Here is a 15074-nt window from a genome sequence, read left to right as displayed (position 1 = left end):
ACAGTAGAGAATCTAATCAAAATTCTAAATCTTCCAGGGGGAAAAAATCTTATGTTGTATTGTGCTGACAAAGCCCATGGGGAATCACTAATGGATCCCCTTGCGGAGCTCATTAAGTTTGAGTTCCCTTGGTTACAGGCAGTGGCCTACACAGCTGGACACAGTGGTAGTGTCCTGACCCCTGGACTGGGAGGCCTAGGTTCAAGTCCCACCTTCACCAGATGTGTGTAATTACATCTATGAATATGTTGATTAGTAAAATAGATCAATAAAAAAGTTAATAAAGCAGGTGGCTGAAGGACAATTGAGGCATAATGGTAATGCCCCTACCTTTGAGCCAGGAGACTCGTATTCAAGTGCCACCTGTTCCAGATGTGTGGAATAACGTTTCTGAGCAGGTTAATTTGGGAAGTATTCTTACCTTGATTTGGAGCCCTCTTGTGCTGCAGTTGTAGTGTCCCTACCCTTGGACTGGAGGACTGGCTTCAAGTCCCATCTGCTCCAGAGGTGTACGATAACACCCCTGAACACCCCGATTAGAAATATCTATAAAGCAGATTAAAAGGCCCCTGTGGCACAAGTGTTGACCCTACTGCTGAGCCAAGAGGCCTGGGTTCGTGTGCCGCCTGCTCCAGAAGTGGGTAATAACATCCCTGAACAGGTGGATGAGAAATATCTATAAAGCAGATTAACTGTCAGTCCTAGGCTGGGAAAAGCCTGTGTGCACAACAGGTCTGCTCTATTGTGTGTTCAACAATAAAAATATTATTACATGTATAATTTCCAATAAGCACATCTGTATTTTACAATCTTTATTTTGTTTCTGCACAGCATTGAAACCTGTTTTGTATTTCTTGCTTATGTTTCTTAGTTTGAGCTCGGTGGGCTGAATTTTTTTTTAAGAGATAGGAACCAAGGAAAGCAGATGAAGCAAGTAGTAAGCCAGCCAGCATGGCATTTTTCAACTGCAGTCCAGATGATGATGAGTTTCATCAGGGTAGCGGGAGGGTGGTCCTGAGAAACTGCCAAATCCACTCGTAAGTGTAATTAAGGTCATTAACTAATTAATCGAGAGCCATATTGAGATCTTGATGGGGTCGCACAGGCTGTGTATTGGGTCAGGAGCACTCCAGGAATGTGAAGACAGATACACTGGGAGGAACCAGTCAGTCATGGTTTCCCAGAAAGTTTAGGTATGTGCATAAATGGGAGAATAGCTGAGAAGGGATCTTTGTCCTTAGTACACTCTGGCATTGAGTCAACACAGATGGCTGGGAGACTTGTCAGTTAGTGCATGAGCAGTGCTGATATTGTTGGAGTATAAGAGGAGAACACAAGGCTTCCAAGCACCATTGGGAAGCAAGTTAACCACCAGCAAGGCGGGAGTGCAATTCTCAGATTCTGGGTCCAATGGCAATGAGGACAACATCTTTGTAGGAAGGGCAGATCCCTACCATCCAGAGGGTGGGGGAGGTGGACAAGGTAGGGGAAAGCAACAAACCATGTGCACAGCATAGACTACTACCAAAGCTTTGTCTACCTTAAGATGGCCAGAAACTATCCAAGGGATGACCAGAGAGATTTGTGTTTCTGTTATGAAAGACCCACGCCTTTCACCACTGGTGGCCATAAACCTTTTTCCCTGCAGCTTCTTTGAAGGCTGAGCTGCTGGTCTTAGTAGCTTCTTACAAGCTGTAACATGCCACTGCATCTCGGTCAAGTTATTAACTCACTATTTGCCAACTGCAGCCTTGCAAACACAGGAGGCAATAGATTTTACCTCCACTGGATTCCTCAGTTGCAAGGAGTGATTGTTTGCCCATTCAGATTTATCAGTAGGAAGGACTTCCACTCCTCACTGTTCAACTGATTTACAATCTCAGGTTTCCCATGTTTGCTTTTCTGGCATTTATTATGACTCCTTCATCCTTTGACAGTCCAAGCATCTGCAGCTCTTCATTCCACCACCTGATCTTGGGATATGTGTTCAGACACAAGAGGTATCCCTTAAAAAGATAACTATTCATCCTTTAATGAGGACCCAGCACAGAGACATGACAGTTAAAGGTGACCATTGAACAGGTCCCCAGACTTCTGAAGTTGTTGTTGTGCCTGGATCTATTTGGTGATGCCTTTGGATGAGGTCTTTTTATCTGGATTTCAGAATCTGTGGGAGACCTGAGATCATGAGAAGTCTTTGTAAGTAGAAGCCGCTGCAGTGCTTTTGCAGTCTTTGGCATGTTATTTCACAAGTTGGGCTACAATGGATCTCTGTAATCTATGCTTTCCACATTATACTCATTTTCTCATCTGAAATGTCCAACTCACCTTTTAATTTGTACATGGATAGTGATCCTGTTCCCTGATGGTAATGGTTTGTAAGAATGGAGCTGATCCTGCCTGGACGATGTTTCTGGGCAGTATGAGTCCAGTTCACCTGCACAGACGAAAGAGATGAAGCACTGGTAGTTTCTGTGGTGAATGTATTTTAGTAGACAGCTACTTGTATCCGTGCTGGCAGATTCTCAGCCACACCATGGCTCTATGCCTTGCTGCAAAGGCAGTGATTACTCTGAGGTGCATATTCCTCTGGTTTAAGTGCAGAATACGGCCAGGGCTTCCCAGCTGGAGTGTCAGCTATCAATTGGATACCTCTGTCCTGATGGTCTAACACTTACCTTGCCAGAACAAAAAATTCCACAACTTAAGTGGCCTCTGTTCCTCCAGATGACATGCTTTCCATTCCACTAACTCTACCCATGCCTGCTCAGAGAGTTACCGTCGTGCAGTGGTAGTGTCTCTTTCTCTTTCTAAACCAGGAGGTCTGGGTCTTTAAAAACAAACTGAGCTTATCCAGCCTCTCCAGGGGTGAAATACTCCAACCCAGGCAGCAACCTGGTGAATCTCCTCTCCACCCACTCTGGTGTAATCACATTCTCCTGTAGTGCAGTGATCAAAACTGCACACAGTACTCCAGCTGTGGCCTAAGCAAAGTCTTGTACAGTTCCCAACACAACATCCCATAGTTGTAATCTATGCGTTTACTATCCTACTAACTTATCCTGCTAACTCCAAGATTTCTCTGTTCCTCTGAGCTTCCAAGTGTCCTGCCATTATTTCAGTACTCCTTTGTCTTACTCCTTTTTCCAAAGTGCATTGCGTCACATTTATCAGGGCTAAATTCCATCTGCTGTCTCACCAATCCATTTGTATCCTCCCATAAACCTTACTGTCAACCACCCAGCCAATTTTCATGTCATCTGAAAGCTTAGTTATCCCTCCCACAGTTCCTTCTATATTGTTTATATACATCATTAACAATAAGGGACCCAGCACTAATCCCTGTAGTATGTCACTAGACACCAGCGTACACCCACACATACAGCCTTTTACCGTCACCCTCTGTCTTCGTTTTGGATCCAACTTGCCAGGTTACCCAGAATCCCACATTCTTTTACTTCCTTTATCAGGCTTCCATGCAGGCCCGTGATAAAGACTTCTGTGGATTCCATTTAAACTATGTCGACTGTGCCCCTTCGACTACACACGTGGTAACTTCAAAAAAATTTAAGCAAATTTGTTAGGCATGATCTCCCTCTGACAAAGCGATGCTGACTGTCCCTGATCAGAATTTTTACTGCCACCGATGAGAGATTCACTAGTTTGTAATTCAGTTGTTTAATTCTATCGGCCTTCTTAAAAAGTAAAACCACATCAGTTGTCTTTCAGTCCTTATGCACCTCCCCTGTGTACAGAGAGGAATTCATAAGAGGAATTGGATCAGAGCACGTGTAGTTTCCTTTCTTGACTTCCACAGCTTCCTGGGGTACACCTCAGCCAGATCTCAAGATTTTATCAGTGATAATGGGAACTGCAGATGCTGGAGAATCCAAGATAACAAAGTGTGGAGCTGGATGAACACAGCAGGCCAAGCAGCATCTCAGTAGCACAAAAGCTGTCGTTTCGGGCCTAGACCCTTCAGAGAGGGGGATGGGGAGAGGGAACTGGAATAAATAGGGAGAGAGGGGGAGGCGGATCGAAGATGGAGAGAAAACAAGATAGGTAGAGTGGAGAGTATAGGTGAGGAGGTAGGGAGGGGATAGGTCAGTCCTGGGAAGATGTTCAGGTCAAGGATGCGGGATGAGGTGGTAGGTAGGAAATGGAGGTGCGGCTTGAGGTGGGAGGAAGGGATGGGTGAGAGGAAGAACAGGTTAGGGAAGCAGAGACAAGCTAGGCTAGTTTTGGGATGCTGTGGAGTGAGGGGACGAGCTGGGCTGGTTTTGTGATGCAGTGGGGGGAGGGGACAAGCTGGGCTGGTTTTGTGATGCAGTGGGGGGAGGGGAAGAACTGGGCTGGTTTTGGGATGCAGTGGGGGGAGTGGAAGAACTGGGCTGGTTTTGGGATGCGGTGGGGGGGAGGGGACATTTTGAAGCTTGTGACGTCCACATTGATACCATTGGGCTGCAGGGTTCCCAAGCGGAATATGAGTTACATGTCCATCATGGGCCTCCTGCACTGCCACAGTGATGCCACCCGAAGGTTGCAGAACAGCAACTCATATTCCGCTTGGGAACCCTGCAGTCCAATGGTATCAATGTGGACTTCACAAGCTTCAAAATCTCCCCTTCCCCCACTGCATCCCAAAACCAGCCCAGCTCGTCCCCTCCCCCCCCCACATCCCAAAACCAGCCCAGCCTGTCTCTGCTTCCCTAACCTGTTCTTCCTCTCACCCATCCCTTCCTCCCACCTCAAGCCGCACCTCCATTTCCTACCTACTAACCTCATCCCACCTCCTTGACCTGTCCATCTTCCCTGGACTGACCTATCCCCTCCGTACCTCCTCACCATTACTCTCCTCTCTACCTATCTTGTTTTCTCTCCATCTTCGGTCCGCCTCCCCCTCTCTCCCTATTTATTCCAGAACCCTCACCCCATCCCCCTCTCTGAAGAAGGGTCTAGGCCCGAAACATCAGCTTTTGTGCTCCTGAGATGCTGCTTGGGCTGCTGTGTTCATCCAGCTCCACACTCTGTTATCTCAAGATTTTATCTACTTTTTAAGCTGCAATACTCCTTACTCCCTGTGTGAAACTGCTCAAGAAAGTACTTGATCAAAAAGCCTTGTTGTGCCTGTCCTCCTCCTCCTCATGTCACAGATCCCCTCCAGTGTATGCTGTGCTGGAAAAGATATCACATTCCAAGAAATCTCCCCTAACAAGTCCGTAAAACATCTGACAGAGCTGTCCACAGGCGAATCTTGATTGTTGTTCCGTCTTGATGAAAAGCAGCCTCTAATTTCCAAGATTAGGAATGTACAGACAATTTTCTATAATTTTTCAAGCTATAGGAGTACAGTGCCTGTCACTGAATTTGTCACTTGTGTCAGCATGTTGTTCAATTGATGGATGCTTTTTCATGGTCTTGACAATTTTAGTTTTGATTGTACTTAAATCATTCAAGGAGACCCAGCAGGCCTTCACTATTGCTCTGCCTTGTTACTTGCCTCCAGTTCCAGGCACTGCTCCTCCTCCTGTTTCCTTGTGGAGTATCCAGGCATCAATGAAAAGTAGTCTTTGCCATCCATGAGCTGAATGTCCAAGATTGCATTGAAATCATGGCTTAATGGAACCTTGGCCCATGATTGGTGACATCTTCTATGTTACTGAAGCATTGTTATCTTGTTACAGCCCTGTAAGTTCTCTTTCATATAAGAGAAACTTCTCTCTTGTCAAATGAAGCCTCCTACCCATATTCACCACCACCACCTTTCAATCTCCTAATTCACATTACCTCTCTATTTTTGTCATTTTAATCACAGTCAGGACGCTCGTTAATAATTTTCTTAATACTTGTGTGAGCCCTACCCCAAACACTTCGGCATCCATCCTGGAAGTAAACTTTCCAAGATTTCCATGACAGAAAGTAGGAAGCCGTACTTTCCATCTATCATAATCTATGGTTGTTCTCAAAAGCACTTAACACTGAATATCTTATCCTAACTCTTAACACTTATCACTGAAATACTTTTGATGTGTAATTACTCTTGTAGTATAGAAAGTGCTGCATCTATTTTACACATAGTTAACTCCCACTGTGACCAAATAATTTGATACAGATTTTGGCTGAAGGATAAATGTTTGCCAGGACGCTAGTGCAGTTCCTCAGTTTTCTGACTTGTGTCTTATGATCAGTTACATCAATCAGAGAGTGCATAGAGACCTTGATTTATTGTCTTTTTTTTAAACATGTTATAAATCCTCCTCAATGGCTGACCATTACTAGGCTTGCCTATATTTCATGCTGCAATCAACTGTTTGAAGTTTTATCATCTTAGTTAAAGGGCTTGTTATAATTGCTTGCTGCTACCCCTTGATTGTAAACATAGAAGTTCAGTTGCTGAGTTCTCAAAAGAAATGAAAATTAAATTTGAAGGTAGCTGATAGCCGCTGCAAAGTTCACCTTAATATGTTAACTTAAGGTTGAGTTACTTCAGAGGTTTTAAAGGTCTTCATATTCTTCATCCCCTCGGTCACAGTGACTGTTACTATGCAACATTTGAATTAAATAATTACAATTGGGAGATCTAGTTTTTGCCTTGAAAACACTTTGTGTGCTGAATCTAAATTACATTAATGGTGCTCCGGAATCCTGTGCACATCATTGGTCGCCTTATTTAAGAAAGGATGTAAATATGTTGGAAGCAGTTCATATGATGTATGCCAGGCTTGTATCTGCTGGAGATTAGAGGAGTAAGAGCCAACTTGATTGAACATGTGAAATTTTCAAAGAGCTTGACAAAGGAAGGATGTTTCCTCTTGCAGGAGAACGTTGAACAGAACAAATGGTCACCTAAGACAGATGCAACATTTTTTTTTCCTCTGAGATAAAGCTGTTTGGAGCTCTTCCACAAAAGGTGGTGGAAACAGGGCCCTTGAATGTTTATAAGGCAGAAGTAGGTAGATCCTTGATAAATAAGGGGATGAAAGGTTATGGGGACAGATGAATTCCAACTAGCTGTGATCCTATTAAATGGAGCAGATTTAAGAAGTTGAGTAGCCAACCACTCTTAACTTGTATGTTCCTATGTTGTATCTTTTAACACAGTAGACGACAAAAGGATGAAAATCTGATTTGTTTTTGAACAACATCCAAATTTTTAAATGTAAATCCCAGAAAATAGTGACAATAAACCAGACTTTGAAAATTCTGGGGTTCTGCAGAAACTAGTTTGAAGTCTGAGATACAAATTAGAAACATTGCATTTTTTCTTACATCATTTTCATAGATCATGCTTGGTCTGTTGTATCCAGTAACTAATGTTTTGTAACAATACAAATCTGTACTGAGTGTGCTCACCTGACCAGTACATTTTGATACAAAAACAGGCCCTGTGGGTGTCAGTATCGACCTTCTGTCCTTGCATCCTTAAGATCATTCAAATTAATAATTGTGTTTTATTGCAAGATAGTCTGGGGCATCATGTGGTAATGTAACACTTTTTTCCCCTTATTTTTGATAGGTGGGCGCAACATGACCATTTCACTCCAGTCACGGACAGGTCACACCCATATGCCCTCAGTGGTAGGGGTGCTGGTGTTTACCCAGTTCTGGTTCTGGTTTCCTCATTCGCATTTCTTGTCCCTGGCCTTTACTCCAACTGCAGTCATTGGGCTTAATAAGGATCTCAAGGTAACTTAATTTTCTTTATTAACATCTTTTTTTCATTCCTTGCTATCCTATACAGCTATTTGAATTTCATTTTAAATGAGTTATGTGATTTTTCTTAGTATTCAGTTCAAATTTTCAGTTTTATTCTCACCCCATTACTTACTGTTACACTTGTTCATAAATTAATGTTTCAGTGGTGATGATTCTAGTTCTGCCTCAAAAGATATGCTCCTCCAATAATTTAGCTTACTCAAGCATGAATTGCCTGTTCTGTCTTGTCTCCTGAAGGTGAGGTGGCAGGTCAATTAAGAACTAGTGAAATTTTCTGAACCTTTCAGTTGACAACAGTCTGTTGGCAGTGTGTGTTACTTTTCAATAGCAAAGACAAACAATTACTCTCATTTCAAAAGATAATTCATTTGGACATTATTAAATGAGAATAAATATAGACTGATGGTTGTATGTTGAAATTTGTAAGGTACAAATGTGTAACAGAAAATAATTAATGTTATTCAACCTTGGGATTCTACAGAATGTTTCAGCAGCATGTAAAGCAAAAGACTCAAAATACAATTATGTGATGTTTATATATAATAATGATAGAAGAGTAAGAAGCACAGAAGGAGGTAGTTAAATATTCATAAATGTCAGCTGTGGCTGTAATAGAATACTCACCTCTGAGTCATAAGGTTGCAGGTTCAATTCTGATTCCCAGGATTTACTACATAATTTTTTTCCAATACAGAGATATTGCTGAATGTGATCTTTTTCGGGTAAGACAGTAAGCTAGGTGCTGTTTGTGTTCTTGGGTGGATGTAAATATCCCGTGACACCTCAATCAGTGTTAAAGTAAATTATGTGCTGACGTTTCCTGCATTACAACAATAATAATGCTTCAGATATGTTTAATTGCCTAGAGCACTTGAGAACATCCTCCAGTCATAGCATGTGCTGTACAAATGAAAATCTGTTTTTCTTCAAATAAATGAACTTGGAAAAATAGATGTTCTGAAGAATTAAAACATTCAGTCTACCCTGACTTAGCTTTTTTTCCAATTCTTTCTGAATATGTGTATGATGTTTTTTGTTCGCAGATGCCTAAAGTTCAATACCGTTCAAATTGTAAGCCATCAACATTTGCCTACCCTGCTCCCCTGGAAGTTCCTAAAGAGAAAGAAAAAGAAAAGGTCTATTTTACATTGTCACTTACATTCAAATCAAGATGCATGGCAAATTGTCTGTATTTCATATTTATAATTAGAGGACAGTTGAAGGTGAAATTGATTATGGAGATTTTAGTACTTCTGTTTTTTTTCCGTATGACGCTTGTTCCCCTGTTGTAAAGTATGAAAACCTGTTAACGTATTTTCCCTCACTTTAAAGGAGTTGAATTTGCATTATGAGTTTTAACAAGCTTTGAAAAAGATACCAACCTGTCAGTAAAGCGGTGGGTTGGTTTGAACATGTGCTTAGCCAATCTTGCTATTGCCACTGCCAAAGCAGTCACATTGTAGCATGGAAACTGACGAGAGAATATTTCTATTCTTTGAGGAAAAGTATATATGAGCAGACTGTTCACGCCTCTCAAAGCTGCTTTGCCATTTGATAAGATCATGGCTGACCTGACTGTGGCTTCAACTTTATTTTCAATCACCTTTGACATTCTTATTAATCAAGTAACTGTCTAAATCAGTCTTTAAAATACTCAGTTGCTTTTCCTGCATTGTTCGTCTGTGAAGAGAATTTCCGAGAGAGGGGATTTTTTCTCCTCTCCATTTTCATTTTTAAACTGTGTGCCCTAATTCTTGACTCTCCCACAAAACAAAGCATTCTCCCAGCATCCATTCTGTCAAGTGCCTTCAGTGTCTTTATATGTTTCAATAAAATCACTCTTATTCTTTTAAACCCCAGTCAATACAAAGTCAACCCCGTCCAGCCTTTCCACATCAGGCAACTACTTCAACACGGGAGTTAGGCAAACCTTCCCTGAATTGCAATTAAATCATTTCTTAAATGAGGAGTTCAATTCTGTACCCGTACCAACTGTAGCAAGAGGTTGTAATAAGATGGATAACACATCAGCCACTTCTTGTATTCATTGCCCATGTTCAATTCTGTTAAAATGAGCAGCAGCCTAATATTAATTCACCTGCTTTGTGTTGTCACCCAAGACAAATTTGACCCTGCAGTTTTCGGTAGTTGCAGGCTGTGAAGATCTCAACCATTGACAGTTACTTTCTTGTCTCGATAGTTTGTAGATAGTCTACAGCCTGCTGTTGTTTTGGTTGCCTTCTTGAATTTTAACCTTGTGTTCTAAAATTTTTACGATCTTAAATCTTTCTAAAAGTTTTCGAAAAACTTTTATATCATTTTCTTGTTCTATGAGTTTTAGGAGCGATCAGTAAAGATGTTAAGTGTTAAACCCCCAGGTTTCCACAGCTGTCCTGTCAATCACTGCCAAAGCAAAGAAGAAGGAGAAGGAAAAAGAAAAAGACAAAGACAAAGGAAAAGAAAAAGAGGAAGAGAAAATGGAAATTGTAAGTACAGATTGAGCACATGCTGCTCAATGATCTATTATTGTTTTGTTGCTTTTGAACAAGAACAAATTGATGCTAAAATGAGTTTTCATGGTTGTTTCAATATGTTTAATTAGTGTCCATTTAAATATGGTTCTATGCTGATTTCTATTCTTTCATCCTGTTTAGGAAGAGACTGAGAAAAAGGATGAAGATAAAGAGAAAGAAAAGAAAAAAGAGCCAGAACCAAGTAGCCAGTTGTTGGAGAACCCAGCCCGCGTAATGCCTGCTCAACTTAAAGTCTTGGTTATGCCAGAGGGGTGCCGGTACCAACCTTTTAAACCTGTGAGTTAGAAAAATGAGAATATTTTTGAAATATGTAAAATCTTGAGGGGACTTAATAGGATGGAAACAATGTTTCCTCATTGGGGGAGCTAGAAGCAGGGCCAGTTTTAAAATCAGGGGCCTCCTTTCCAGGATTTGACATGAGGATTTCATTTTTACCTCTGGGACACATTAATCTGTGGCATTCTCCTTCGCTAAAAGCAGTGAAAGTTGGGTCTTTGGAATATGTTCAGAGCTGAGTCAGGTAGATTTTTGATTGAAGTGAGAGCCAAGGAGAACCATGAAGTGGATTTGCGACCATTAAATCAACCTTGATGTTAATGAATGGCATAGCTGGCCCAAGGGGCACGTTGTCTACTCTTACTTATAAATCCTGTTCCTACTAGTTGCAGAACAGAAGTAAACCATTTAGTTCATTATGTCTGTGCTCACTACCTATAAGAGCAACTGAAAACATTATTCTGGCTTTCTGTTGTAGTCCTGCAAATAGCTTCTCTTCAGATGATTATCTGCCTCTCTATTGTCAAATTTTTTCCCCTCTATGGGTGTTCATCTATTCGTTTAAAATCTCTCAGTGACCTAGTTCCTCCCAATCAATGAAATTTCTTTCAGTTCTGTACACCCTCTAATGGAACCCTGCATTTATCCAACTTTGTCCTCTTTTGCATCTCTCATTATCTTCACCCAGCAGCTACGCCTTCAGCTGTCTAGGCCCTAACCTCTGGCATTCCTTCTCTCTTTCTTTCTCACTCTCAAAAGGTTCCTCAACACCTATTTCTGCCATCTGTCCTCATATCCCTTTCATTAACCATGCTCTTTGACCTTCTCCTTTTACTTCCTGTCCTTTTTTAGCCTCTCTGCTCTACTCTCTTTCTTTTTCTCCTTACGCTCACTCTTTTCTAAAAATAAAAATTAAGTACCAGTGTTTTTGTGCTGTAAGTGTGAGTGCAGGTATAAATTCTAGGATGCTGCCGGAAATATTTTTGTGGCATTTTCCCAATGGAAATTAAGGAGAACTGAAGTTTGGATGCAGTTTGTGGAAGAATCACACTTGGTCCACCATTTTGAGATTATTTTATATGTTAATGTTAGGGGAGATGTGATTGCACTAACAGAAGATGCAGTGGAGATTTACCAGAATGTTGCTGGGATGGTAAGTTTTGGTTTTAAAGAGAGACTTGATAAACTGATGTTATTTTCTTTGTAGCAGGGGAAACTGAGGGAATACTTAATTGAAATGTACAAAATTGAGAGGTGTAGATGGGAATAAAGTTTTCCTCTTGGTGGAAGGGGTAATGATCAGGGGCGTAAGTTAGGTAAGCGACAGAAGGATTAGAAGGGATGTGAGGAAAGTTTTTTTTCCGCCAGAGGGTGGCAGGAATCTGGAAATGTTAGAGGATGGTGGAGGGAGAAACCCTCCTAATACTTTAGTGTGATGTGCACATGACACCACGGCAAACAAGGCTATGGTCCAAGTGCTGGAAAATGGAATTGGTATGGGTAAGTGATTGTTTTTGACTAGCACAGAATCAGTGGGCAAGAAACGTCTTTCTGTTCTGTAGACACCTGTGACTCTAAGGACTGGGTATGTAGTTCCAGTGTAGTAATTTCCTGTTAAATTATTAACTGTGTCGAAGACTATTGATCAAAATCTCTATCAGTTTGACTACTTGGTGCAAGAGCTTTATGTGAATTTATTAACTTGTATTCATGGGCACAGCTGTTATGTGTGCAATGAAGGCTGGCCTATTGAGCAGTGCTAATGGCCTGCTTATTGATATTGAAGATATGATTCAGTCTCTTTGTAATATGCATTATTTATCCTGAGTCAGTGATATGAATCACTATATATGTTTATTTTCATTTTTAAAATGCTGCAAAATGAAGAAACCTGCATTGTTTAGTATTTTAGATTTTTCTTTTTAAAAATGCCAGTTCCTAATAAGTCTAGTAGTTGTAGTATTAATGTGATCAAAATCTATTGTTGCAGCTGTCAATTGGAGGAATTATAATTCTGAGGGATACTAGTGAAGAGACAGAGGAGCTTGTGGAACCTGTTGCTGCGCATGGACCCAAAATTGAGGAAGAAGAGGAAGAACCTGAACCACCAGAGCCTTTTGAATACATTGATGATTAAACAAAGTAGGTGTTAGGACTTGCCAGGCATCCATCCTTCTCCTCATTGTAAACCTTTACTGGAGCCATGACAACTCAATATCAGAATTGTTAAGATACAGGAAGATACCTTCTAATTTGTTTAAAACTTCCATCTTCTAAGATTGCACAACTTAACTTAAATTTATCTTCTCTTCAGGAAACCCCCATGACCATCCCATCCCCACCTCCAGCTTAGAGTTGCATATAGGCAGTCTTTCTTCTATGTGTAAAAGTTTTTTGTGGGGAAATATTGACAGATATCAATTCTACCTTATTTGGGCATTCATGTATTTGAACTTGTTGGCTAGAAATGTTGAATACCACTCAGCAGTAAAAGTGAAACTTGTCAGTGCTGTGTGTTGGCAAGCTCTCTAGCTTTAAATGAATAAATTCTCAGCAGCAGTCCCAATTCGGAAACCTTGCTGGTGTGTATCCAAGCTGTTCAACATGACAACGTCCATATTATGAGATTATATATAACATCAGATAACTGAACAAAGCATTTCTCAATAGCTGAGATAATGGGAAATGCAGATGCTGGAGAATCCGAGAGTACAAAACGTGGAGCTGGATGAACACAGTAGGCCAAGCAGCATCTTGGGACCACAAAAGCTGATGCTTCGGCACTAGACCCTTCATCAGAAATAAGGCCTGAAACGTCAGCTTTTGTGCTCCTCAGATGCTGCTTGGCCTACTGTATTCATCCAGCTCCATGTTTTGATTTCTCAATAGCTTGTTTTTGGGAATTTTGAACATGGTATTAGAATCCCAGTTAACAGCAAAAAAGAAAATCTGGACTTGTAGTAACTTTTTATTTTAATTTAATGACCATGCTCATGCACCATCCCATTACTTTGCCTCACGTGGAACGCTAGCAGTTTCATTGTCATAAGGAATAAAGAGAATAAGGCTGCAAGTAGCTTCTGATTTTACTGAATTTTTAAAAAATACCACTTAGTTGGCATGATAACTGATTTAAGATGAAAATTCACAAAACTGAGCAAAATATTTTTGCAGTACAGTCTCTGAAAAGCTCATTATATTTATTTTCTTTTATTCTTCCATAGGGTTTAATATGGAAATTCAGAAGATACACTCACCTTGTTTCAACACTTTAGTTTTATTGAAGATGTCTATTCAAAGCATGTAATCCACAACATGCGTCTGCAGAATGGGTTACAGCAATTTCAAATTTGTCACAGTGACTCTCAGTACAGCTGCATAGATTTATTACACGTTGTAAAAGTTGGAAATGTTTTAATGATCTAAATAAACTACTTTCACGTCTAAAATAAACAGCCCGTTCTGCTGAGTTTAATTCTGCTGTTGGTGCTTCAGCTTCCTGGAAGTTCATAAATTTGTAAGTTCAGTCCAATTTGCAACTTCTCAGATCGTCACAGTCCTTGCCCTACATGCAGTAAGACCTGGGCACCTTTCAGACTTTGGTTGATTAGTGGCAGCTAACATTTGTGTGTCTCAAATTACAGGCACTAGCTATGTTGAACAAAAGGGAATGTGCCCACCTCCCTGTGACATTCAAAAGAATTACCACTGGTGACAACCAACCCCCAACTGTCAACATCCTGAGGAGTATATCTAGACCAGCCATATAAATAATGTAGTTACAAGAACAGTTCGTAGAGACTGGATTTTGTTTTGACAAATCGTCGTCAATTGACCTCTGGAATCTCTTCAACATCCAAAAGAGACAAGTCAGGAGTATAATGGAACACTGTCAAAAGTCTGGATGGTTGCAGCTTTCAACAGTATTCAAGAAGCTAAACATAATCCAGGACAAAGCAGTCTGTGTGATCAGCATCCCATCCACAAATGTAAACGTTTATGCCTTCCATCATCCGTACATGGTATCAGCAAAATCCTAGATCTCCATTCCTAATAGCACTTATGGTGAATCAACACCACATGAACTCTAGCAATTCAAGGAGGTGGCTGACCAGCACATTGTTGATGGTAATTGGGGATAGGTAACAGTTGACCTTGCCTGTGGTACGCACATCCTACGGAGGAGTTGCAGGAAAAAAAGCAGATTCTGAATTTTAATAAAATAATTTCTTGACTGATGTTACAAGTTACATGATTAAAATCTTCCTTTGTGCCACTATTCTTGTGCATCCTGGAAAAAATCAGTTCAAACAGAAAATGGAAACAAAGTGAAGAAATTGTATAGCATCCTAACAAAGTTTCCCTTTTTAAAAATCCCCTAAAGACTTCTCAGCAAATGTATCATCTGTCAAGGTTCTGAATTACAGGAATCGGAAATGCCCCATCTTTGGTCCCTAATTGAACAGTGTTAGTGGTCCTCAGCCAAAGCAGCAGTAAAATTATTGCATTTCCTTTCAACAAAGTTCCCACTTCGTACTGTAATCAATT

At 40.7% G+C, this 15074-nt stretch overlaps 1 protein-coding gene across 1 annotated transcript in view; it reads left to right on the top strand.

Annotated features, from left to right (window-relative positions):
- Positions 1-13979, top strand: part of psmd1 (proteasome 26S subunit, non-ATPase 1) — a 96673-nt gene extending 82694 nt beyond the window's left edge. The window contains exons 20-25 of the mRNA XM_048542170.2: positions 7517-7686; positions 8760-8852; positions 10095-10202; positions 10371-10526; positions 12517-12668; positions 13751-13979. Coding sequence (XP_048398127.1) covers positions 7517-7686; positions 8760-8852; positions 10095-10202; positions 10371-10526; positions 12517-12663 — 674 coding nt within the window. The 3' untranslated portion in view covers positions 12664-12668; positions 13751-13979. The remainder of the gene's footprint in view (positions 1-7516; positions 7687-8759; positions 8853-10094; positions 10203-10370; positions 10527-12516; positions 12669-13750) is intronic.
- The last annotated feature ends 1095 nt before the right edge of the window (positions 13980-15074 follow it).

Source organism: Stegostoma tigrinum, chromosome 14, assembly GCF_030684315.1.
Source record: "Stegostoma tigrinum isolate sSteTig4 chromosome 14, sSteTig4.hap1, whole genome shotgun sequence".
Taxonomy (NCBI): Eukaryota; Metazoa; Chordata; class Chondrichthyes; order Orectolobiformes; family Stegostomatidae; genus Stegostoma; species Stegostoma tigrinum.
The sequence above is the reverse complement of the archived record's forward strand: the minus strand, read 5'-3'. Positions and strand labels throughout refer to the sequence as shown.